This window comes from Poecilia formosa, unplaced genomic scaffold (assembly GCF_000485575.1).
Source record: "Poecilia formosa unplaced genomic scaffold, Poecilia_formosa-5.1.2 Scaffold188, whole genome shotgun sequence".
In the NCBI taxonomy this organism is placed as follows: domain Eukaryota; kingdom Metazoa; phylum Chordata; class Actinopteri; order Cyprinodontiformes; family Poeciliidae; genus Poecilia; species Poecilia formosa.
The window spans coordinates 391,567-417,875 of record NW_006800127.1 but is presented as its reverse complement, the minus strand read 5'-3'; the positions used below and the strand labels follow the sequence as shown (position 1 = coordinate 417,875).

The window sequence follows — 26,309 nt, the reverse complement described above, 5'->3', positions numbered from 1 at the left end:
GCCTGTGCAGACAGTTAAAGAAATTGTCCCTTCAAAACAAAGGTATTGCTACTCAAACAGGAAGTTCACCATAGTTAAAATTAATTAAAGGCTACATAGGCAGGGACCTTCTAAATTAAGTCATTTCCACATTGTAGTCAGCATTTTATCCCAGATACTCCAAAATGTTCTTATATTTAATCTGTTATGTTTATTCTGTATCAATTATTTACTTTAGTAGTTTTCACTTTTAGTGCAATTTTTTGTCAGACACACAAAAAGAGTCTGCTGGTGTCCAATAAAAAAAAAAAAAACTGCTCTGTTTTGGGGCAAAACATCACGTTGATGTGGGAAAGTAAACGAAGACAGGCTTGCAGAGCCTGCTTGTGGTGTCCTGATGATAATGTGTGGTCATTGTTGTAGTGCAGCTAAGCTCACTACAACAATGACCAGTGCTTGCTCAACATTGAGACTTGAGCAAGCACTGTATGGCTCATTTATATCAAAGTTGGCTATTCTGGAGACATTTTGATGGGAGGAACATGCAGATACGTGGTTATGCTTCAGACTAATATTGGCCACTTTTAACTTTTTTCTTAGCTGCCTGTCCTCACCATTTTCCCTTGAAACTTTGTTGCATGTTTCTCAGTTTTAGCCCCTGCAGTGAATACAGCTATACGGAGCGACAAAACTAAACACAGTTGAAGCTTTGCAACAAAAAAAAGAAAGAAAAAAAGAAATCATTACATGTTCTTTTAGTTACAGTTACAACAAAACAAAACTGAAACAACGTTATTTCATTACAATGGAACGATCTACCAGAAATATATTGGTTTCAGGCAGTTGTGCAGATACTTTTGTAACAAACTGCTAATAAAAAAAAATGAGACATTTAAAATGCCTGTAACTCCAGCAAAAACATACGTTTGGCTTTGAGCCTGTTATTATCAGTAACCTGCTCTTGTCAGCATTGCAACACCTGTTGACCCTTCAGTGACTTTCTCTTTACAATGTGCCGATTACTCTTAACTGAACACCATAACATTTTAGGCAACAGGCTTCCATACTCAATTTCATGGATCGATTATTTAGTGAGTGAGGGAAGTCAATCTGACTGGAGCCCTACGGTCGGGGGCTGCGTCGATGAGGGAGGTCGTTCCCTGGCGGCAATCAGATTCTAACCATCACAAGACTTGTGTTCTCCAGAACCACTGACACACAGAGGAGAGAGGAATGTTGCAGGTGAGGTCCGTCCAGCAGCAGACCGGCGGCTCAGATGACAGCGGGCTTTCCAAGCACCTTGTGACATTCAAACACCTAAAATTAGGCCAACCAAGTTCTCGTTCTGCTTATAATAAAAACGTCAGCACCGCTTCCCCCATGACAGGCCACAAAGCAGGAAGAGAAGTTTGCAATTAAAGAAATTCCCAGCTGCACGTAAGCTCCTCACGTGGAGTTTGGACTTTGTATTCTTTAATGCCGGGCAAACAAAGAAAATAAAAAAAAAGGAAAAGAAGAAAAAGCTGAATAATAAACCTTTTGTTCTCATCTACGTCTCTGATAGGTTTACTTCAAAACTTCCACATTAGCAGATCTGAATAAAAATTTCTACAAAGAACTAGGAATTTTATTATGAATAAAAAGTTTTGTTGTTAGTTTAAGAGCGCTTATTTAGATGTTTTCACACATGACTTGCACCTTTTTGACAGCAACAAGACACCCTAATTAAGCAACTGTTGTTCCTCTTTAGTAACTCGCAGACGGCTGGTGCTGCAGAAGCAGCTGGGTTGATGCTGCCTCACACTTCTGCCATTTCTGCTCAGAGGCGTCTTCAGTCCCTCCTGCCTCTGCTCTTTAGCATAAGTTGTCAAAATGTGCCATATTTTCCTTAATTTTCGTCATAACTTTTTTTTTTTCAGTTTTCCCCCCACCAGCTAATATTCTCCAACCAGCCACTGTGGACTTCAGCAAAAGTACCAATGAAAGGGTAATAGAAATGCAATCTCTTTTTTAACCAAAGCACATCTTAAATGTCTAATATCCAACTTGCTGTTTGCTGTGTAATCTAAGAACAACAATATCCTTAAAAAAATCTTTAGACAAGCACATAAAGCGCCTTGCAACCGTACATCCACATTTTGTCATGTAACAACAACTAATTTCAATGTGTTTTATTCCATATTCATTTATTTGTATGTGACAAATAAATACAAAGCGATTGGAACTATAAATTATAAAAAAAATTTTTTACAGTGAAATAATATGGGGATATTTTCCAATCAACTCTGAGCATCTTCCTCATCTTATCTGAAATAAATCATTCCCATCAAGATGTTTCATGGCAAGTATGGCGAGTCCTCTACACAAAGCATTTTGCATGATGGCTATAACATTTAATTTGGTCAAATCTGACCAAAACACCAACATGTGGGTTGTGCCTCCTGCCATGGCTTGTGGTCAACTGCGTTTTTTTCTTGCCACTCTTCCTAGAGAACAAATTTGTGCAAAGTCAACAGATTTTCCTTTCTGTGCTCTGGGTCTCTACAGTTCTTTCAGGGTTACTATAGGCCTCCCGGCGATGGGTGCACAATTTATCCTCATCGCAGTATGATTGAGCGCAACACTAACATAGCAAAGGATTGTTTCAAAAGTAACAATGGTATGCCAACCTCACAGTTTACAAACCAACAAAAGTATTCAGCTCGTTGGATGACATCTGTCTGTGGTCGACAATACCCACATCTGACACAGATCACAGCTAAAGGTCACAGAGAGTGTCAGACACAGAGAAAGACGGTGATAGGCATTTATGACGGGCGTTTACCAATAACGGTGCCATTTCATGATTTTCTAAAATCATATTCCCAAACTCTTGGCGGCGTTCCTGATAAACAGTCTAGAAGAACTGCACTAGATTTCTTATTTGTGTCGGTAAAAACATTTTGTGCTACTTTGTTCTGGTCTGTCACATAAAATGCCAGTAAGATATACATTGAAATTCACAGCTAAGGAGACAAATCTCTTTAGAAGAAAAAGCTTAATAAAAGAACGCCATTATATACCTCTGTGCCCTCTTCCTGGCCCACTGTCACCAGCAAACACAAACCTTGTTAGCTCTATTGACAACATCAATGTTGCACGTGCATTGCCACTCCGTGATTTTTTTCAGCTGAGCCAGCACCTGTCCTCAGCTGACGTATGGTTGCATCCCTTCACCTTTATCACACACTTTACACTTTTATTGCAACAAGGCAACGCACAAACACCTGCAACAACGTGCACACGCTGCAAGTCGGAACACCAGAAGCTACTTAAGATCCTCTACGATATATCGGCAAAAACATTGACCTTTCATTGCATTACTTATGTTTTTAACCGAATCCATTAGCGTTACTCTGAAGTTTAATTTGCAGGACGTATGGCATCATCCACTGGAGATTAGGACTCATTAGATCGGATCGATGCTCTCATTCCTTACCCAGCTAGGAGGAGACACGGGAGAACAGCAGACCAGAAGAGAGGAGCGCTCTGGCTCCTTTATCATGTTACAGCCGAGCAAGACACTGATGCTACAAGACGAGCAGGAGACATGGCCCTACCGTTATAGCCTGGGATCGGATGCCAGACTTTGTGTTAAACAGGTCCACCAAGTCTCCATGGCAAGAAGTACAATTTTGGCGGCCAGATGATGGTAATATTTATAGAGTACCGTAAAGTACAGTGGTAAAAAGGCAATACACCCCATGACCGTTTTGGGATTTTGAGAACTAAATTATCTGGTCATTACCAGCTACAAACGTCTGTTCAAACCCACACACGTGGATTTCTTGTGTGCACCATTGGGTTTATTGTATTTTACTTATTTTTTTCTCTAATAAAAATGAAGGGGGTATATTTTTTTTTCTTTTTTAAACCATGACTGTAGCTTGTCCAAACAACTCAAGAAAAACAGCATTGCAAGTGAAAAACTGGCTCTTAGCCTGACTGCTGACTAAAACCCAGGAGTCCAGGAAAAGCTACATTCTGGAAGCACACACACACACACACACGCAAAGCAGAATGAGATATGCAAGAAAACTGACTTTTGTTGGCTCCGTCAATTTCCTGTCGCCTTGGAGAATCTAGTCAATATTGTTTTACAAGTGAACAAGCAGAGAGCGAGGCGACAGGGGCTTAGAGCAGCTTTAACACGCTGCAAAACTGCAGGTGGGCTTCCAAAACGTCACAATCTTAATTATAGAAGCGCAAACACAATAAGAAAAAAATATATATATTCTTGATTGGTAATGATTTTTAATATTACAGTAGCTATGTGGTGCAATTAACTGCAACATTATTACACCTTCCATCCAAGTGAATTTGAAGTAGAGGAAAAAAAAGGAAGTGTCAGTGTGTTCCGACATGGTGGATTTAACTTAAAGCAGGTGATACTAATGTGTTAATTTACTTGAAACAACATCAAGAAAAAAGACCAAGAAATGTGCAGCCCGAAAAATAAGCCCTGCTCCGTCTTTGTCAGTTTAGGAAAAAGTGATATACTCTGACTCCTTCATTGTTTTAAAAAAAAAAAAAAAAAAAAAAAAAAACACTAAAAGGAAATTAGTGATGAGTAAAAACAAAAAACAAACAAAACCATGGGATCCTTCAAACCAGCTGGCCAAAACTCAATAAACGCTTCAGAGTAAAAACCAGAGCGGACTATAAAAGAATTTTGAAAGTCAAAATGTTAGCAGCTTTCTTGTGAAATTGACTTAGATTGAAGTGGCACTGAACAATAAAGCAGAGACTGTCGGACCCATCCGCCGTTTCCTATTGTAAAAAAAAAAAAAAAAAAAAGCAAGTGCCACATTTTGCCCTGAAAAACAAAACAATTGTTTTCTACAGTGCCAACAACAGATATTGACAAAAAGCTGCCATCTGAGCGTGGCAGCATGCGTACTGTCCTCCAATTACTTTCCTCACAAGCCTTACTTGAACACAGACACGACGAGTTTATTTTCCAGCTGATAATGACACAGTCCATTATGGCTGCAGATTCCTTCCTTGCGGTTTGAAAAGCTTAACAGCAACAGCCACCTTTCCCTCCTGCCTAGAATCTTAACTACGGCTTTATGTTCGCTTTTTCTCTCTGCGGCTGGTTTGTCACAGCCACTGATGACTTCAGAGACTGCAGACGGCTCACATCGTCTTGAAATACACGACACCACATCACGGCGCGGTGATGGCTGCAACCGGTGAAATCTCATCATCGCCATCGCAGTCAAGACAAAGCAACAGGGTAAAAAAAAAAAAGAAAAGAAAAGAAAAGAAAAAGTTAGGAACCAGGAGAAAAATATATCAACGTGCATTATTTAGTCCTAATAAAAAAGATTTCCTATATGGTTTCTTTAAAAAGATTTTCTACTTCTGCACCATTTTCCCATTTTGTCATGTTACAAACACAACAGTCCATTTGATTTACATGAACAACTAATCCAAACTTTTTACAGATCAGAATCTGAAAAGTGTGGCATCCATGTGTATTTATCCCCCCGTACTCAGATACAGCTAAATGAAATCCACTGCAACCTACTGCCTTCAGTTGTGACAAAAATAGCAAAATAGTCAACTGATGGGTAATTTAATCTCAGAAATAAAGCAGTCCTGTGCAGGCGACAGTTGTTTTTTTTTTGTTTGTTTTTTTAAAGGGAATATCCATAAACAAGAGAAAAAGAAGAAGAAGAAAAAGACATACCAGAGGTAAAATTTAATTTCTTATTGTGCAAAACTGGTAGAGGCGTCCTCCAAAGGTGGTTCCTTGTTTGGGCTGAACACAAACTTATCATTATGTGATTTTTTACAAAAACAATGCATCCAGTTCTTCCAACTTTACAGTGACGCACTACATTGTGTTGCTCTCTCAAAAACTCCCATATCTGTAGCTGTAACAGGACAAAATCTGAAATATTTAAAGGTTATAAATGACATTGTAAGGCTCTGTCAGTGCAACCTGTAATGCTAAGCTTCTGGAGAGATAAAACTAATTTGGCTGGTGTCATGCAAGACAAGAAGGTATCTTGATGGACCATCTTACCAACTCGAGTCTCAGAAAAATCTTATAGTCTGTATGTTTAGTTGTTGCAATCATATTGAGAATCCATACATTTAAAGGCAACAAAGAAAAACAAAAGTTACTCATAAATGTGACACCACAATCTCCTTTTTTTGAGAATAAATGCCTTCCCAATTATGTTTGTTGTAGAAAAATAAGCTTCAGGCTCAAACTGCAAAGAAAGGAAACTGCCTATTGCTTTTGTTGAAACAGCCTTTCATGTCAAAATCTTGAGTGTTTATGAAAAAACAGCTGATCTTTATTTTGTGCATCAAACGAGGTGGTGGGATTATGAATAAATAAAAAAAAAAAGAATAATTAAAAAAAAAGCATTTTCTTATCCTTGAGTAAACTTGTGCACACGACAGGACGTTTAGCCATCTAACTGCAACACGCACTCAGTATTTTACACCACTGGCAGAGGTGTTACTGAAGGCTACAGTGATGTAACACAAACACACTCAGCCACAGCTAGTTCTCCCTCTTCGCCAAGCCTGGCATCACAGCACAGACTGTATTTTAGGAATCGGTTTCTGGCTGCAGGCCATGGTATGCCACTTTTGATAGAAGAAGAAGAAGACGGGGGCGGGGGGGGGAGGTTTGCACCACCAGCAGCAAAGTGAATGCATGCAATAGTAATGTACAAAAAGGAAGTGAGAGCACATAGCTTTACAGTACAACGGCGCTTCAAAAATGCTTAATGCAACATGAATATGCAGTACAGAGAACACAAGCTGTGTGAGATGAAGGGACAGGCCGATGGAAGATTATTACAGATCCACCAATCAACCAGATAAGCCAGGGAACAGAAACAAGAAGCAATCTTAAATTAAAGCCAGTACCAGTTCCCATTTATGCAGCACTCAGGAAAGTCAAATTGTGTCCGATTTCCTGTTGTTGTGACGAATCAAGCAGAGGGAAGGAAAAAAAAAAACTGGAATCCCAGCTCATAGCCTTTTGTTTTTCAATGGCTGCATTATGTAGCAACAGTGTAGCTATGCAGGGCGCTCCTCGAGCTTTATTATGGTTCATAATGAGACAACAATGGGGTGGCGAGTGCGTCTCGTTAGATATTTAACTAATTATTTTTTTATTAAAGGGGGGAAACGGTCCGTGTGAATAGCAAGTACACTGAGAACAACTCAGACCCACCGTGTCTCTGTAATATAATATACATTTCCACAGAAACGCACGCTATGACAGTATTGACTCCAAACATAGACAGCAGGCTGCGTAACAATGCCACCACAAACCATGTCGAAATCTCGATGATCTCGAGTGGTTACAGAAAAACAAGAGACAGAGAGAGAGAGAGAAAAAAGATGTCTTTGTGCCGCGGCTCAACCACGGTACGCTTAATGAACAAACTCCGCTCGCAAATTCATTAGGGACAGACATGCGAACTGACACAAAGAGCGACGCCGCTGCAGAGCAAGTCCTGTTAAATTGAATTTCCCTACCTTAATGACAACAGGCTGCGGAGACCGACTGTCTGTGCGCCCTTAACAAACCGTGATGCCCTCATCACATCCCAGAACCGCGCGGACCACCGACAGGCAGACGAAGCTCAGCTCAGCTCGGCTCGGCTCGGCTCGGCTCAGCCGCCTCCGGGTGGATTTAATCAAGCTCAGAGGCGCAGCGGACACGCAGTCACTGGACAAAGCCTCAGTTCATATTCAAAACCACAAAACACAAACACACACACAAAGAGACTCACCGCTGTGTTGGGCTAATGAGTGACGACGATTTGTTTATTTCATCGTCCCCGCCGAGCAGCTGTGTGAGGCGGTGCGTAACTGACTTCCGCGTTGAAGATGGAGAGACGGAGAAAACATCCGCAAAGAAATCAGCAATAGGAACATTTAAAGGACAGGCGGCGCACGAGGGCGCACCGCACCGGGGTGTGTGTGTGTGTGTGTGTGTGTGTGTGTGTGTGTGTGTGTTTATTGGGGGGGCGATGAAGCTCAGGGTGATGATGAGGCAGATTAGGATGGCAAACAAGACGGGTGAAGAGATAGATAAAATAAATGTACACTTGGAACTAATCTGTTTTTTATATCTAGAGGACATTTGTTGACCCCACTTTCTAAAACTATATGAATAAATAAAATGAAACCAAAATATGTTTTCAATTCCTTAATTTGTTTGAAAGGTTTTTATGTTCAGGATGTTGTTGTTGGTGCAGTGGGCAGAATGTGTCTCAAGCAGCAGTCAGTCACGCAACAAATCTAAAGAAGCCTCTGACTAAAGACTGTTGCATGAAAGTCTCATGACTTTCATGCATTTGACATGAGCTCACAAAAAAACATGCACCCACCCAGACTCTAAAACATTGTATAGGCGTTCATTGGTCTGTTCATCTACACTTACTTTGTAGTGAAGATGAAAAAGTGCAGCTTTAATGTGATTCTTTGTATTTTAAATTTAAAATGAATATTAAATCAAATCGTCACAATGATTCAGTCTCCTTTTCTGACACAGAAAGCGGAGCTGGGAAACGGTGGAAAGGAACAACTTCTCTGTCCCTGCCGAACAAAGGCATTCCCATAGCATGATGCTGCTACCACCATGTTTCACATGCCACATTTTTGGTGGATTGTTACTAATAAAACCATACATAATTTTCTTTGTGTTTAAGTTTCTGTTTGTGACATGACAAACCATGAGAAAAATAAAAGTCGATTACTTTCTTTAAGCTAACCCTTAAGCTTTACAAATTTGTTATGTATTATGACAGAGAATGAGATCAGTAGCAGACCTAATTTGCCATCAGTCAAAATTAATTTGCTCAGAGGACAGCAGACAAACAAAAAAGGGAAATCCACAACGAGCTGCTTAATTTCAGATCGTTTGATGAACTCTGATACAGTCCACTCAGTAACTCAGACCATGAATGGCCCGCTGTTTATTGTGCGACTTTTCCTCGCTCAAGTGAATCGCCGCATGTCCTGCAACTCCACACCAAGAAAGCCCCCCGCTCAGACAGCGGCATGCTGGCAGAGGCTCACGTCTCCTCTGTTGACTCAGAGCCGCGGCTCTGTCTCTGTGAAACCTGTCATTGTGTTGGGGCTTATTACTGATGCACTGGCTGCTGCGCGCTCCCTGGGGGTCGCACAACGGAGCCTCTGTGCTCTGGCTGGACAAAGTGGGCTCCTCAGGAGTGAGTCCACGAAATTGTCATGCATGTGTCTCTGCGTCCGAGAGATACAGCAGGCTGTCACTCTCTGAAGCCACAGAGGATTAGGGCTCATGTGTTAAATGTGAGAGAGGCACGCAAGGGACGAGCAGCTGTTCCCCGTGATACTAAAGCAGCCTTTTGCGACATTCAGGCGACAGAAAAGCGGCTTCTCCGGGCGGAAACGAGCGCTTCTCACAGGCAAATGCAACAGTAACGCCCCATCCTAACCCCTTAAGCTTCACAAATGTGTTATGTATTGTGACTGAGAATGATTAAACCAGGGCGTGTGTTTATCTGGAAGGAATGGATGGTGTAAGAGCAAGAGTCTTACATGCCAAGTCCAGCAAAGGCAACAGGCCTCACCGGAGAGAATAAACAAATTACGAGTCCACGGTGGAGAAGGAGACGAGTTCATTCCAAGGGGTCACCAGGTTTGTCAGGATATAAAGGTTAAAGGTGAGGCTGGTGACGTTATGTGACAGGAACTCTTCTGATGTTCCACTTGTGGGTATTTCCTGCTTTCTTACCCTGCGGGTTGGTCCTGTCAGACTGGTAACGCTGACCACTTGTCTCTCACTCTAACAGCCGTACAGGCTCAGCACCATGTTGTTGTTTTTGTGTTTAAATTTATAGGAGATAGAAGCAAAAGTTACAGCAGAAATGAAGGCTTCTTATTTTGTCAGATTCTTGAATAATTACTTTAGTCTGTGAAGTGTGTTGGTTTACGCCTAAAGCCATTCTTCGTTTTGCCAACACCAACAAAACTTCAGTGAAGAATTTTAAGGCTCTATTTGGTGTACTATATTAGTACTAGATTTGCACTATACAGTACAAAAGTATTTTAAAAAAAGACTTTTTGCTGTTGCGACCACAAATTACAGAGTATTCACAATAATAACTAGTACTTAGAAATAGAGGTGCACCGATTGCAGTTTTCGGGCCGATTGTCGATTACAGATCTTTAAAAAAAGCCTAACCTGTCGATTCTGATTTCGGCAGATACCATTTTTTTTTGTCTGAAATGTCGCTATACAAGAAAGTCACTGAGTTGGCAACAGACTATTGTTCGCTGCAAATGTGCAGACATGACCTGGCAGCCCAGTCCATCAGTCAAACCTCTCTCGCAGGAGAGCAGAAAAGGACAGTGGGAGATTTTTAGATCTTTGCGGTAAATAAGATTGGGGTTATAAGATCGACTTCATGCCCAAATATCAGCCGATCACAGATCTCCCACAATTAAGGAAATCGGTGCTGATAAATCGGCTGGCTGATAAATTTGTGGACCCCTACTTAAAAAAAAAATATATTAACCAGGTCATTAATCCAATTTAGTTCAAGTACATCACGTTAAGCAATATTCTTCAACGTCAGTCGACTCATTCATCATGCTGATTAGAGCTCCTCTAATCTCACTGAGTTTATCAGCTCACATATCAGTATCTACATTCAAGCATCAATTTTCTCTGCTGTACAATCTCAATATTATTTTGCATGACAAGTATAACTAACTTTACAAAAACCCCTTTGTAAATGTAACATCTATGGTAGTTTGAAACAACACACGAAGCAAGCAATAAACACATGCATGCGAAAGACATTGGTCTGTACATTTTTTTTGACAATACATACAAAATGCTCTGTGAGTGAGAAAACTAACACCTGAGACACAACATGCCTACTATGAAAAATAGTGGTGGCAGCATCATGCTGTGGGAATGCCTTTACCTCCCCCCCCATCTGAAACAAGCAAGCTGGTCAGACTTTATGAGACGTTAGATGGAGTTAAATGCAACCATAGAAAAAAAAAAAAACGGTGGCTGTAAAAAACTTGAGATGTTTTTGCAAGACTTATTCGGTTTCTTGTCCAGTCCGACAATATGAATATGTCAAGTTTCATTGAGGCATATATTTCAGCTGTAATTGAAGAGAAAGGTAATTTAACAAAGAGGTGGATTGAATAGATGTATATACATCACACTTTACAATTATCAAAGATGAAAAGGAAAATAATCTTGTTTTCTGTCATTTTAAGTAATGCATTCCCCCCCCCCCTGTTGGTCCAATTATTAAATGGGGGATCACTAACCCTGCGGCTAAAGAACCTAATCAATCATGTTTCTGTTTCTGAAAGGTAGCCACTACTCCCATCACAGAGTGAGACGTCTTTTACTTTTCAGTCTGTGCAAAAACGTAGCTTTGCTGCACTTGGCAGAGCTGCAAAAGACAGGTTGGGAAAGTCCCAGAGCAGATGACAGACGTTTGACTGGTCTGTTTTTTGTGCAAAGCAGAGAGTGGCAAACCAAATCAAAAACTCAGACCAAGCTGCCATGTATCCTGATTGCTCCCTGTGCCACAGGAACGAAAACAATCCTCTCATGACAGTGACGCTCCTGACATGCCGCATATTTCCCACATGCTGCCAGCTGTGTCGGAATTCCAATGTTTACCAAATCATCTTCACCCCAATCCGAATCATACGTAGGCGGCTTTATTTGTGGAGATTGCAAATCATCAATGAACTTCGTAGAATCCGAGTGAGTCATTTGCGCTGTTTGCGTGTTTCTCTTAAAACGCAGAATGAATTTCAATACACTCAGCATGACTGGAAAGAAAACTCTCGAGTTGAAAATATATTTAATTTGAACCACTCAGCTGAGGTTGAATTCCTTTGAGTAAGAAAAATAAGTGCCCTTTGCCATGTTAAGATGCATTTACTATCGAAGAGAAAACAAGCAGCGTCCCAGGCAGATCTGCACGGTCCAATTACAGTGGATCAAAGCCAGACAACATGGAGGAGGACAGTGGGGATAAAAACACCCAAGACGCGTCTCCGGTCAGGGTTTGTCTGATGCACAGGAACTGCGTCCAGAGAATAATAAGAGGTGCTCTCACTTTATCTTTTATTTTTAAATTTACATAAGGGTGTTCAAAGTGGTTTCATATTCACTGACGGGTTGGATGTATGCAGTTTTCTCTTTGTATGCAGAGGGATGGGCATTCATCTGCCCTCCTGACAATATAAATAGAAAGATGTTCTTATAAATGTAAACAAAACTTATAAGAGTAGGCAAATTTAAAGGACTCTGACTGTGTTAGGGGAAAAAAAGAAAAGAAAAGAAGTCTTCCAAGCCTGAAACAGACACTTTACTAAAAGAGGCCAAAACATTTACTGGTTGACACGCTTCTTGTTGCTTACCATAAATTAGACGGAGTTAGTAAGAAGATCATAAGCTTCCCATCATTAAGTGGTGACCCGGCATTAACAGGGACGACGTCCTCTGGCTTAAATTGGCAAAGTGGGAGTTTCAGTGTTTAACACGTTTATTGGTATGCTGAGCTTGTTGCTAAGAAACTAGTCAAGGGTCCAAGCCTAGAGAGGGGTTTTAATGTGGAGAGACTGGCTGACACCAAGCGGAAACCATTTCTCATCCTGGCTGTTAATGGAAAACGTGTGAAGATGAGAAGTGACACGGGGTCGAAGAAATTCAGCGTGCCCCGTAATCGGGAACAGAAACTGCGATTCTTAAGAGCGCTTCAAGGAAATCAAAAGAATTTATAGAGCCTTCTGTAAGTGGAGGAAATCAGTATTTCCTTTACCATAAACTATGCTTGAAGTTTAAGAATAGAAGGTTGTAGAAACTAAAGACCAGAAATTTAAATGGAAGGAAACTTTATTAGATCAAACCCCTGTGGATACTTAACCAGCATTTAGCTTTTTTTTTTTTTTTTGCAACAGCAAAGCAATTAAAAAAACAAAAAAAACAAAACAACCTTTTTTTAATGGTAGCCACCATACTGTAGACACAAAGACCATAACCTACCCCATTCTACTACAGCTTAATCAATAAGTGGACACATTACTGACATTCACACTTACATACATTGCATACTTACCATTTCAAAAACAGCCTTTATTTAAATAAGTAGGATTAATTAATAAATATTAGAGTATTTTATCAATAAGTGGGTGGACTGTTTTTTTTTCTCAAAAGAAAAAAAATATATGTATATAAATGATGCATTTATGTGCCCAGTTAAGAAAAGACATTTAGATGTACATAATATAAAAATCTGGATAACAACACTTCAAGAGACAAGCACAGAAATGTACGCAGCTTTCCCCACTAAGAAGTAAAGTTAGATGTAGAAATATAGTTCTAAAGTGCATCTGTTTTAAGACTTGTCAAAGGAAGTCAACAGCGGTCCTATCGGGAAATAAAATAATAAAGTAACAAAACGTGCAGCAGATATAGAGGAAAACCTACCTACATGCATGCAAAGTTTATTTTAAAGACAAAAAGGAATAAACTAAGTAAGAAATACAAAAGACATATTTTCACATTGTCAAGAGGTGATAATTAGTTCTGTGCCATTTCAGTCCACTCTTGAGTGTTCCACACTTGATTATACAGAGTATTTATTAAAATTTTAAGTAACCTTGGCAGAGTAAAACAAAAATAAAAACAAAAAAAGCACACAGTGGTGTAAGTGTTTCTCTTTTAAATGCATTTGCAGTACATTTTCTCCCTCTCGGTTTGTCAGAGTTGTCCTCCTCCTGTTTGTCCCCTGTAAGTGGTGGCGGGCTCTGTGGTTTAGATCTTAGGCAGCTTGGGAGCACTGATAAGAGGGTTGGTCTCTTGCAGAAACCGTCGCCCTGCAGTCTTGTAGTCATAAGAGCAGTCGTGCGTCTCGGCGTAACGGTGAGTGGCACAGAAATTGTTTCCACACCTAGAAAAATGAAGACATTACAATGTGTATGCAAAAAAAAAAAAAAAAAAAATGCCTTTAACTTTCGTTTTCTTGTCGTTTCTTAATTCAATGTACTTTTTTTTGCAAGGTACACCTTTATCTACACAAAATGGAAAATATTTTAGGACCATGAAAACTTTAAATATTGAAAGTATGAAACTTCAGGCTTCCAGTAGTAAAAACAAAAAAATATAACACGAAGCACTTTCACCTGGATCCATTTTCTGGTGGACTTTTGTAAAAAAAATAAATAAATAAAATAAAATAAAATGTGTGTATGTGTGTGTAGTGGGAACTTTAGTTCACCTTAAGGGTTTAAGCCAGATCAGCCAAGGTAGCTGCAGCTGTTAGTGTTTTCTTTCTGTGGAAATGTCTGTCAATGTCCCCAGATCTCATTAAACTAATAGCTCCTCTTTCCAAACAATCCTGCATGTTTAGCTAACGTAATTAGTTTATTTTTCCTCTGTTGGAGCCAAATGGCACAGTGATGAAGGTCTTCTGAATGTCAGTCAGCAGTCTTCACCCGGACTGTGAAGCCAGACTGAGAGACGGTTTAAAGGCTCAGCAAACCTTTGCAGATGTTTGAGTTAATTAGTTGATTAGTTTGCGACACCATGAGTTTCCAATAATTTACATTTTTCCACCAATGACTTAGAATTTCTTGTTTTCATTATATTTAAGCCAGTCATCAAAATTACATGGAACAGGCCTGGAACATGTCACTCTGTGTGATGATTCTAGAAAATATGAGTTTCACTTTCTGAGATGACTGGGAAGAAATACTACGCTTTTCTGCAACATAATATTTTTTAAATGTACATTACTTTATGAAAACAAATTTAATCAGACGTTTCTAAAACTGCTTTTGTCCTGGGTGTTTTTTTTTTTTTTTTTCCTTGTGTGTGTGTGTGTGTGTGTGTGTGTTTAATTTCCATCATGGAAATGAATATAACCATTGTGGGCAAAAAGCTGAAACATAGCCACAATCCAATATTTGTTTCAATATTTTATTTCAGGTTTGTAAATCAAATTCCACTGCTGCTTGTTTAAATCAACGCTATTCTGCCTTTTTTTTTTTTACAAATGAGAATAAGCACCAAGACTTTCTGAACACAACTTGGTGCACGATGTTTGCAAATTACTAAAGCAAAAGGCAAGATATACGAATTAATGCTATGAAATGACAAAACCAATAACTTTTGAAACAAAACGCCCATTTTCCTTCGACATGGCAGCAAATCGAAGGGATCAAGGGAAGGACAGCTTTGTACAAAAAGGGTTTGCCTCAAGGACAGGGGTGAAAGAAAGATTTACAGTCAAGCAGCAAGTGTTTAAATCGAAAACAGAAATGAATCTGGGCCATTTACCTGCATTCGTAACTGGTGGCTAGTCCAGTTTTTTTGCCGCAAAGGAAGCAGTGCTTTGAGCTCTTTTTCTTGGAGCCAGTGGGGGCCTTGACTGGAGGTAGGTGGTACGTTGGAGTGCCTGAGAGTAAAGTTAGGATGTTAGCTGCTCGTCAGAGTAAAATGAACCACCTCAAAAAACGAAATGTGATAAAGTCTCGACCGTGCGGTCTTTTTAAAAATTACTTCATGTAAAGTCTACAATCATGCACAGCTTGAAACGATGACATTAGACCAGCTTAACTCCATTGGTTAAAACACCGTGATTCAACTAGTAGGAGCCAATTCAATTTTAGAGCGATTTTTAAACACATGCAGATGAACATAACATTTTAAGTGCTTCCTTGTTGAGGATGACATATTTGCGAATTTATTTTTTGGCTTTAATTTGCACGATCAAAAATCACTCCGACTTCAAATGAGCACCTACTAGATCTGTCGCAGTAAAATGATGCAAAATAGTGACTGATAAAAACAACAATATGCATATCTGTCTCTTCAGAGCTTTCAGGCATCGTGAGAAATGAAAGCAGCAGTTTCCTTCAGCTGTAAACAGGAAGAATAGATGTTGACAACACAAACTAAAAACTGATATCTGCAGTACATTCATCTCAGTGCATTCAGGTAAAATTATCTCATTACAGATTGCTTTTTTTGATTATTTATTCCCTTGTTTTTCAGTGCAAGCTAAATATCTACTCAATATCAATCCGCAAAAACCTTAAAATAAAACACATTTCAACAAAATGAATTACTTCACTGCAGCGGACCGTTTCTGTTTAAAGTTTGTATTTTTGTCAAGTGCTAGCATTTCAGTTTCAGTCGGTTTTAGACCAAACTTTAAATAAAGCTTGCATTGTAATGCATTAGTTGTAAGTTAAACTAGATTTAGACATGTTCTTAAACATTTCCATAATATCTTTGTCTCAGTTTGGAAACATAAAAATGCACACAAACCAAAGAAACCCGACAGACTAAAGTTAAAAAAAAAAAAAAAAAGAGAATTTACCAGAGAAAATATTTGCGGAAGCTGTGGGGGATTCCGGTAAATACAAATAAAACTGGAAACGCTTTCATCAAAGAAAGCACAGCAAGGTTGCAGGCGAGCCAGATGGAGGGCAGCTGGCTGCGGATGGGATTTCTATTTTTCTGGATATTCACCTGTTCGTCACATTGCTTCTGCAACCACAATTCTTTGAACAACTGCAGCACCAAAGGTTAGGTTTAATACTTTGCTTTTCAGCAGACTCAATTTTATTATTCAGTCCAAGGTTCCTTCTATGTACACAGAGAAACTGCCAAGACCACCAGCTCACCAATCTCTTCCCACAGTGGAGAAGACTCAAACTTAGATATAAATATGCACATTTGGTTTAAATGCCAGTTTAAATAAAGTCAAGCAGAAGAAAAGTTGTGAAAAACCATTTAAAGAGGGAACCATGTGTTCATTCAGGCTCCTCCAACAGAGCTGTAGTTTGGCAGCCTGCTTCGCATCCGACTTTTTCCAGGAATGAAAATGAGCATTCTGCTACAGGAAGTCGATTTGCACCTGCCTTGAAGGCATTTCATCAAACTGTTGAAACAGTGAACTGATCCTTAGCTGCTTTGAGCTGATAGCATGAAGGCTGAATGCGATGCAGAAAAGATGCACCGTTTTATCCCGAGCTTTCAATCATCTGTCGTGGAACATGCAGTTTCACAGCAGCGTTTTGGAAATCTCACAGTTAAGGTTAAGTGGCTATTGTAGAGGACACACGGGGACTGATTTTAAGACTTCATAGAACTGCAATTACTTCATGATCAATTGCAGATCATTCTGTCTTAGATTAGGAAACGCTCCTCGACAGACATTGGAAAATAGTGACCACACCATACAGGATTGAATGTTTCCTCTGCTTCCAATTAAATAATGTTCAGCTGCAAACAGGATGAAGGCCAGAAAAATATATTTCAAAGTCTACTGTTGTTCTTAGAGAAATTAGACCCAACCTAAATCAGTGCTGCAACAAAAATGGGAAAATCTATTTGGCCACAGAACTCTGACTGGAGCATCTGCACATAAGTCCTAAAACATGAATGTAAAATTAAGGAAATCACGCACAAAATCAGAGTAACAATTCGGAGTTAAAAATAAAAGAAACCTATTATTTTAATTAAAATATGGCAGCATTAAAAACACGGTACAAGATATGGACTTAGTAACAAACTGTTTTTTTCTGGGAGTCTCCAAGAGCTAAGTGGTTGCTCTCACATTTTTCCACAAGTGAAGGAAATCTACCTTACCTAATGTCCCAAATGAACTCATGACTCCTCCAGCTGATGCAAGACAGTTACTGGTCTGAAAACAAAGCAAGGACAAAATATGCACAAGTAAAAAATATACACAAATACACAATTTAATATTTTTGTGATTTGATTTGTTCTATTAGTCATTCATCTCATGCTGTATGATATTAGCAAAACATTCCGTTAGGATTACATTACTGAATATTGTTATATTGATTGAAAATAACCAACACTTCATTTAGTCTTTGTTTTCCTCCCTTTTATCATGATTTTTAGCATGTAGATGAATCCAACTGGATACAAAGTGAGATGCGTTGTTGACCGTGATTTACAATATTCTACTAAATACTACCCCGAGCAGCCCTTTGAAATCTCAACTTTGCCCCCCTTTTGATAATTTGATGACAATTTTGGCTTTATATATTGTGCAGCTCCAAATTTCTCTCTATAACTCATGAAAACACTTTTCTAGACAGTGCGGTGTGGGGGGGATTGAGCCATTTTATCCAAATGTTACCACTTACACCATAAAAAAGGCAAATACACAAAGTTAAGAGAACAGCTAAAACACATCGTCTTTTAAAATGAACTAAAGTTGCACGGCTGCTGATGATTGTGTGAACTCACCCTATAAGAAGCTGCAGCTCGGCGCAGTGGCGACATTGGTCTAAAGAGGTCTTCCTGAAGAAACTTGTTGGTGGGGATGGATGGCAGCCTGGAGCCAAGGCCGCTCTGTCCTGAGGCAGTGGCTGCAGGAGGTAAGGTCAGTGCAAAGCCCAGACTCTCTGCAAGGCTGTCTCTGCTGCTGCTGTCTGGAGCCCTGGTGGAGAGCGACGCAAAGAGCTCCGCGTTGTTCAGAGACCCTAGTGGCTCCTTACAAGCTTGGTTTACCATCTTAGTGATGCCTCTCGCTTCCCTCTTAGAAATGAGCTCTGGCCGTTTGCCAGGTGACTCTACTTTAACGCCGCGAAGGCGTGCTGGATGAGCTGCTAGGGAGGCTGGAGGATGAGGGGACGTGCTGCCCGACTTCGGCGAGGATTGTGCTTGTAGGTTGGACTGTATGCAAAGTGTTGAGTCAAAAGGCTGAGAGAGGAGTCTGGTTGCTGAAGGCGAGGGGGAGGCAGGTAACGGAGAGGGGGGGCTGATATGTACCGACGTGCCAAGCTGGGTTCCATCAGCTCTGCTGGCGAGTCCGTCGCTTGTGCCAAGAGTCCAGGGGCAGAGAGTCGAGGTGGAGTGCGGCAGCTGGTGCTGAGCCCCCACGTCAATGGTCTGGTGACCTCCCTCATGCTGAATGGACATATCCAAGCTCAGAGGGTCAGAGAGTTCTCCGAACGACGCCCCGGGCTGTGCTGGTACCACAAGTCCAACCGGCTCCTCCAGTATACTCAGCCCGACTGCCTCCACTGACGGCTCAACGGGGTCAAAAGGGCTTTCGCTAGCCCCTCTACTGCAGAGCGGTGGGAGCTGAGGATAAACACAGTCTTTCATCAATCTGCTGCCAATATCCATTCGAGACACTTTTGGAGGAGGGCGGATTTTTGCAAACGGAGGGCACGCCTCCCAGGGTTCCTCCTCCTGAAGCATGTAACATGAAGACGAAGAAAAAGAAGGAGGAGACCGTCTGTGGACGGTGACGTGGGCAGAGGTTGCAGCAGCAGGGGGAGGAGGGGGGTCAGCAATTGGAGGCAGTGGGGCATTTGTCTGCCAAGGCTGGTTGATCTGTGGGAGGGAGCGAAAGAGGCGATGAAGGTGTTGTGTGCTGGGAGGTCCAAGAGAGCTGGGGCCAGGATGTGGCTCAGCAAGCGCCAGCGGCGTTACTTTAACAGACTTCTGGAAGAAGACAGAGAAAGACGGGTTTCCAAATGTTAGCAGATGATCGTTAAACGTCAATGCGTTACACAGTTTGACATCCTGCACTACATGGAAATGCTACCGAAGCTCCGTTTTTCTCTGTGAGGCTCTATGCTTCTATCATAATGTCAGCAGACGATTTATATCGCTGCTTAATTACAGCAAAACTTAAAGCGGTAACAATGTTGTAAATAATTCAGTTCCCTTCTCATAAAAATCGACAGATAATGAACAAAGTTTACATCAGTAAACCTCAAATGTCCGAAGCATCATCACATATGAAGTCACAGCAGAACTTTTATATTTGAAGTTCTCTTGATTAATCTGCTTACTTTAATATTTTACAATCAGAGATATATACAAAGTATGACGTTTCCACACCTAAAAAAAAAAAAAATGCATTAGAGAAAAAAAATATTAACATTTAGATAGGTTTTCTGACCTTTTTATTAAGGTTCATGTCCTCCATCTTGGCTTTAAGCAGCTTCATTTTGGTCATGGTGATTGAGTTCTCCAGGCAATGCTGTGCAGCTGCTGAACTTTCTCCATCCTCCTCAGCGTACACATTGTACACTGAGCCACCACTGAAACACATGGCAAGCAGTCATTTTATTTTTTTTAATAATGCAGAGTTTCATTTATGTTTAACCAAGTCAGCAGCAAAAGCAGTCAAAAATCCCGACCCATGTAAATTGATATTTTTAACTCTTGACCTTCCTAAAGTATAGAAGCTTTATAACTGTAGTCAGTATTGGGTTTCAGTCAACTATTTAATGAGCTTCCACCCAAACAGCATTTGGATGGATTCAAATGGCACTAAAACAATAAAACCAACCTTAGAGACTCGGAGAGGGGAGTCAGGGTCCCGTCTCCCCTGTCAACCACTCGGAAGAAGCTCAGTTGGTCGCCCTCGCGATACACAACAAAGGTGACCTGCTTATTTGTTTGGTTCTTGTCCCAACCGTCCTCCTTTGTGCTCTCCATCAGATCAGCCACTTCCTTGATAGGATCCTCCAAGGTTACTTAAAAAAGAAGCAAGAGGAGAAGGATTCTGTGATTAAAAATAGGAGCGCTTCTACTCAATACAAGTCATTTATCAAATAGTTAAGATTTCGTTTTAAATGCCATACCCCTCCTGGTGTTAATTGGGCCTCCCCTCATGGCCAAAACAAGCTTCAATGTGCAGCCCTCTGCAATTCTGCAACAGTAGATGCCAGTTTTAATATGCCTACAAAAAAAATTCCACACATTCGCGCCAAACGCTCTGACTCAAAGCAGAAATTCCAAGAGGCGGGATAAGATCTGGAGGAACCTAGGTGGGAATTTTACAGGGGAAGATGCTCTATTCCACTCCTGCAAGCCTAAATGCGTGCTGCAGTATGATAAAGGAACCTGGTAAGATTCCACAACAGGCTGTTCATGTGGAAAATTAAGTGGCACGCATAACAATACAATCAGCTGCACCCAGCAGAGAACTGAAGGTTGCATGCTGCAAAATGATCAAAGTGGAAGAGCAAGTTCTCTAAATGTCCTCATACGGGGCTGCTCTACAGCTTTGGCTTATTTATATGTGAAACTATAAAGATTCACACTCCACCCATAACAGCACAAAAGGTTTTTTTTGTTTGTTTTTTTTTTAAATACATCTGGCAAATGACTAACTGTACAGAGATTAGGAAGTTTGGGCACAGGCGTCAGGGCTCCAAATGACAGGAAGTGTTGATTTACCCATAATCATGTAGACAATGATCATCATCCAGCTCAACATTGTTCCAGATAAGATGCTGCTGTGCAACAGGGATACCTTTATACAGTCAGAGAGAGGGGAGGAGAGAGAACAACCAAAGTTCACAAGGATCCGTTCATGTTTCATTTGCTAGTTTGACTAATGGAGGAAGGCCTTCAGAAATAATGATACACGACTCATGCCTGCCCCCTAAAGACAAAATATGGTATCTCCTGAAAAAGCCAACATGAAAACAGAAACGATCTCCTACATTCACAATTGAAAAGTTAAAGTTATGTAATTAAAAAAAAAACATATCTGTAAAAATTAAGCTTTTAAATAAACCAGGGTGGCTGGGCACACTTAAAAACTAAAAACGTAACAATTATCTACAAGCTGAGAGTCCAGAACACACAGTTTGAAATGAGATTGAGTGTGTGCACGATCTGGAAGCCCTCTTTGTGGGTGAACTCCTGACTCCATGCTGGGGGTAAGACTCAGTCTCAGGAAGCGAACAGTGGTTGCTTGGCGTGCGCTGTGAGAGACATCTTAAAGTTCTCACACACAGAGAACTTTGTACTTTTTCTTTACCAAAACTGAAAACAGTTGGGAGGAGTCAAGAAAGAAGGCGATGCACTACAACAACCTGTACAGGTCAAAAATAATCAGCACATAAATTCAATAGATTTCTAAAAAAACACCCTAAATAGACCAAACAAACTGAATTTAGATATTTGATTAAAATACTTTTAATGTTGCAATTTCCTTTTTATTCAAGAAAAGAACCCCCTGCTTTTTTATAGAACTGTGAGGCAAACATTTATGTTAGATTTCGAATTGAGACATGCGAGCCATAATGACAGTACCTACTCGTACGATTGGTGGACCACAATGTGCTCACACAACTTGCAGTGCATTAAAATACAAAACATGATCAAACCTAAGAAGGTGCAAGTATAAGAGAAGCAAATTTACAACACATGGAAGGGGGGGGGGGAGTACCTCAGACTACTTTTGAAAGGTTGAAACCTGACTTTATCTCCAGCCAATAAATTGTCAAACTACAAATTACATTTGAGATGAAACTGAAGAACCATTTCACATAACTCTGATCCAATTTAACATCGCAAGAAAAGCAAGGAAAACAGGAAAAATATATATCCAGTGGAACACTCGTGTTCTTTTCATTATCCGAGTTTTGAAACAGATGATCCAAGAGCTATAATTTATACTTGGAGGAATAAAATAACACATTTTCTGAAAAGCAGACTGAGTGAGCTTTGTACCTTCCAGCCTCTGGATCTTCGCTTTGACTGAAACGACAGCTTCAAAGGGCAAGACGCGCAGCTCAAAACAAGTTCCCGTCAGGGTTTCTATGAAAAGCTCCATAGTGTCATAGAAGGGAAGCTTATACTGAAAAGCTCCCACGCTGTCGTCATTAAAGAAGGGGGGCTCCTTCCTGTTGGTCATCGTGGGAGAAAAGGCAGACGCACTTCAGAGGGTTGACGGAGCGGTGAGGCTAACCCACGGAGACGGAGAGGGGGACTGCTTACTCCACTCGTTACAGACACGCATCATGAAGGACGACTTCAGCTGCAAAGTAGAGGCAACAAACAAACATCTGTCACAGTGTGCAGGGAGGCCCATGATTTTATTAAGTGTGAGTGTCCAAAAGGTTCTAAATGAACCTGGTAGAAAGCGACGCACCAATTAGTCAGTAATTAAAGAAAAACAAACAAAAAAAAAGGGAGCCAATTTTCCTGTGATATTATTTGACCAATGGTGCAACTGAAAATGTCCACTTTTAGTTTGAAGATAAACACTGATTGATACATTTCAGTTCAGTATAAAGGTATTGTACTTAACTGATACAATCCAAGTGAGATCCGGTTTCAATTGGATTTTGTAACCACTCAGGGTACTTGCAGCATATTTGCGTTTTTTTTCCTGTTAAATGTGAAAAGTCACTTAATTTTACACTTAAAATTTAAGAAGTTTATCCACCTACACTTGTGTATGCTAAAGAATGTGTCATTCATTTAGAAATCAATACAACGGACTTTAAGGAGAGCCGTAAACCTGCTCAAAGCCTGTGCATCTCTGTACCTAAGCTCATTCAGCTGAGGTTTTCTCGATTCATTTATATTTTAGGTCCTTCATTTAATGCTTAAACACTTACTAAAGAATATGTAATTAAGTAAAAAAAAAAAAAAAAAAAAAAAAGAATCACTCTGAAGAGTCATTTATAGGATAGAGAAATTTAAACTGTTGGTCAACTCTGGATGCAACAGGATGCAAATTTCTCATTAAACCTTCAGCAAAGTATTAATGTCTTTGGCCAAAATTCAAGAAGATCAGGTGTGCTACATAAGCTCACTGGTGGTATTACGTGTCCAATGACTCACCTAACCCTCTGACAGATTATCGTGCGTCTCTTAAATTAAACAATGTACTACATGATATAAACTGTAAGGACAGTAGACCAGAACACCCACACGTTCCATTTAGTTTGAGTCAAACAAAATGTTAACATTTGAAATTAGACGTACGCATGCTCAACTCATTTGATTGCAAAAGGATGATTACATTTTTAAATAAAGTACATTATCTTGGTCCAATATATCTTGCTAAATAACTGTCCAGATGCAATAAACCTAAAAGTAGAGAGGCACCAATTAATGACAGATAAATAATAAATACTGGAAAAATAAATACATAATCATCCCTCATTCCTTATTAAACATCAAAACTTTTAAAATGTGTGCAATGAAATAATTTAGCATCCATTCATTGGTTCAAAGTCCCAATGGCGCGATATGGCAGCCTTGCTTCTGTCAGACTGCACCAGGGCAGCTGTGGCTACAATCCAGTAGCTTCCATCATCAGTGTATGAATGAGTGTGTGTGTGTGTGTGTGTGAATAAGAATGACAGATTTCATTGTACAGCACCTTTGAGAACCCTATGAGTGTTGAAAAGCAACATACAAGTCTGATGTCAATTTCATTCAGTATTTGCTCATTAAAACTGCACAGTGTATTGAATCACAACTGTCATAACATCAGTATCAAGGTGTTGCTTGGAAGCCATATTTAGTAGGCCGTTAGACATCGTGAACCATGCATTTAAAGTCTCTATGCCAATAATATAGTTGGTCAGTTGTGTGGTGCTTGACTGTCCTTATTGCCCACATCTTGTCTAGATTTTGGTCACAAGATTTAGATAGGAGTGTGTCTAAAAAGTGCTAAAACTCTTAAGTGAGAATATGGCAGCGCAGGAAAGAAATGCATATTTAAATGAGTGGCTAAGGGGAAATGGGTTAATTTCAACTGATAGTAATAAGAAATAATACAGAAATACAATGTTTTACCATGCCTGAGAGGTTTTGAAGTACTGTACAACATTAAGAACAAAAAGTTAACAGTTACACTTTTAAAAAGTACATAAATATAGCTTTAGAACTTTAAAACAGCAGCAGAAAGCATAACGCAAAAGAAATGTCATCATGTCCTGTAAAATACACAAAATACCTTAATTTTGGAGCCCTTTTAACTTTTAAGGTAACGTGATTTAAAAACTTGTAAGAAAAAGAAGATTTTTTTTTTAAGTGATTAGAACACATTCTTCTGATAGAGAAACAAATGAAACCAAATACTGTAGAATAACTTTCTGCTAGATTGTCTCTGTGGTGGGACGAGGCCTCAGATATGTCACGGTCGCTGTTGAGCTGAAACAGGCCCACTGTCTAAAGAACAACGTTGGTCAACTTACAAATAACTACATCCGTTATTCGCTCAAGCGGCATTTACCGACGATACAACGAAAATACAGGGCTTGGCCGCAGCGCAAAAGCCGAAGCCACAGGCTAGGTGGGAGGAGGACATAAAAATGTTGCTAGCAGTAAAAACGAAAAAAAAAAAAAATGGAGATGAATGGAGTTCAAACCGTGTCATTGTTATTTCAGAACTCAGCGTCTACAGAAACATTTCACCCGGGCATTTTTTAAACGTGCAGTCTTTCACTTGGTTACTTTTAACTCTGAATTTAAATTAACATTATCATTCAACCCCACTTACCAGTAAGTCCCATCTAGCCGTCGATGCTACAGGCGTTAGCTTCCGTTGCCATGTTAGCCAACAACTCAAACAATGGCTTCCCTTCACGGGCTGCTGCTAGGCTACATTCAACACTGGCTTCGACTCAGTCCTTCTCCTGTAGCCGTTTAGGGCGAAACTGCCTTTAAAACTGAGCAACATCACGTGTGACCGCAAAACTTAATCACAAAACGGAGCAAAATATACTAATCGGTGAGCGTCGCCGTTGTGTGCTGGTTGGCGACATCTTTTACCTGTCAAAAGGGGGCTGAACAACACCTACGTGACTCACAAATGATTGATTATGAAACGAACCAATAGAACGAGGCAAAGTGGGCGGGACATCAGGGCATTCTCAGTTTGTTTTTATTATTGGGATGTTGATAAACATGGTGATAAAAAATATTTTAAAAATAACCTCTGCCACTTTGGCAAATAATCTATCACAACGCACACAAACCCTGAAAAAAACAAATATTAGTTAAAAAATATTTTGTTTTTAAAGCGTAATGTACATAGTCTCAAAGAGGAAGAACACCTCAATGAATTAACATTTCAATAAATTAACATTTATTGAGGTGTCCTTCCTTTCCTCTCTTTGAAAGTAAGTAAATAAATGTTAATTTATTGAGGTGTTGAGATATTTACGTCTGTTTTTATTTCTCTCTGAAAAAGTAGGTGCTTTAATTTTACTTGAAGATGAATCTTTTAACCCAATAAACAACAAATATCAACAAAATACCCCTCTACACATATGTTGTTTTAACCCTTTTGAAACATTTCAGTGAGATGCTTCTTGTTTCCATCTGCTAATCTCTGACCACTGAGGAACGTTTGCCCCACTCCTCACTTTCAGCTGTGAAATGTATGAGGGGTTTCTTGGAATACAGACTGTTTCAAGTCACACCACAGCATCTCAGTGAGATCAAGATTTGAGCTTAGACTTTTTGT

The 26,309-nt window shown here is 40.0% G+C and overlaps 2 protein-coding genes across 5 annotated transcripts in view; both read right to left on the bottom strand.

Annotated features, from left to right (window-relative positions):
* Nucleotides 1-7,986, bottom strand: part of marchf8 (membrane-associated ring finger (C3HC4) 8) — a 98,505-nt gene extending 90,519 nt beyond the window's left edge. For 2 of the 4 annotated variants that reach the window (XM_016678696.1, XM_016678699.1), the window contains exon 1: nucleotides 7,788-7,986. The gene's annotated coding sequence lies outside the window, so the exon portion shown is untranslated. The other 2 variants (XM_016678700.1, XM_016678697.1) reach the window with 2 other exon arrangements.
* Nucleotides 7,987-12,904: 4,918 nt separating this feature from the next.
* Nucleotides 12,905-25,652, bottom strand: zfand4 (zinc finger, AN1-type domain 4). Its single transcript, XM_007566183.2, has 10 exons — nucleotides 25,341-25,652; nucleotides 22,553-22,859; nucleotides 21,269-21,344; nucleotides 20,671-20,738; nucleotides 20,376-20,562; nucleotides 19,983-20,124; nucleotides 18,314-19,519; nucleotides 17,684-17,738; nucleotides 15,365-15,482; nucleotides 12,905-13,976 (listed from the first exon to the last, which is right to left on the bottom strand). Exons 2-10 carry the CDS (start codon nucleotides 22,734-22,736, stop codon nucleotides 13,841-13,843), a joined length of 2,172 nt encoding a protein of 723 aa, XP_007566245.1. The 5' UTR covers nucleotides 22,737-22,859; nucleotides 25,341-25,652; the 3' UTR covers nucleotides 12,905-13,840.
* Nucleotides 25,653-26,309: the final 657 nt, after the last annotated feature.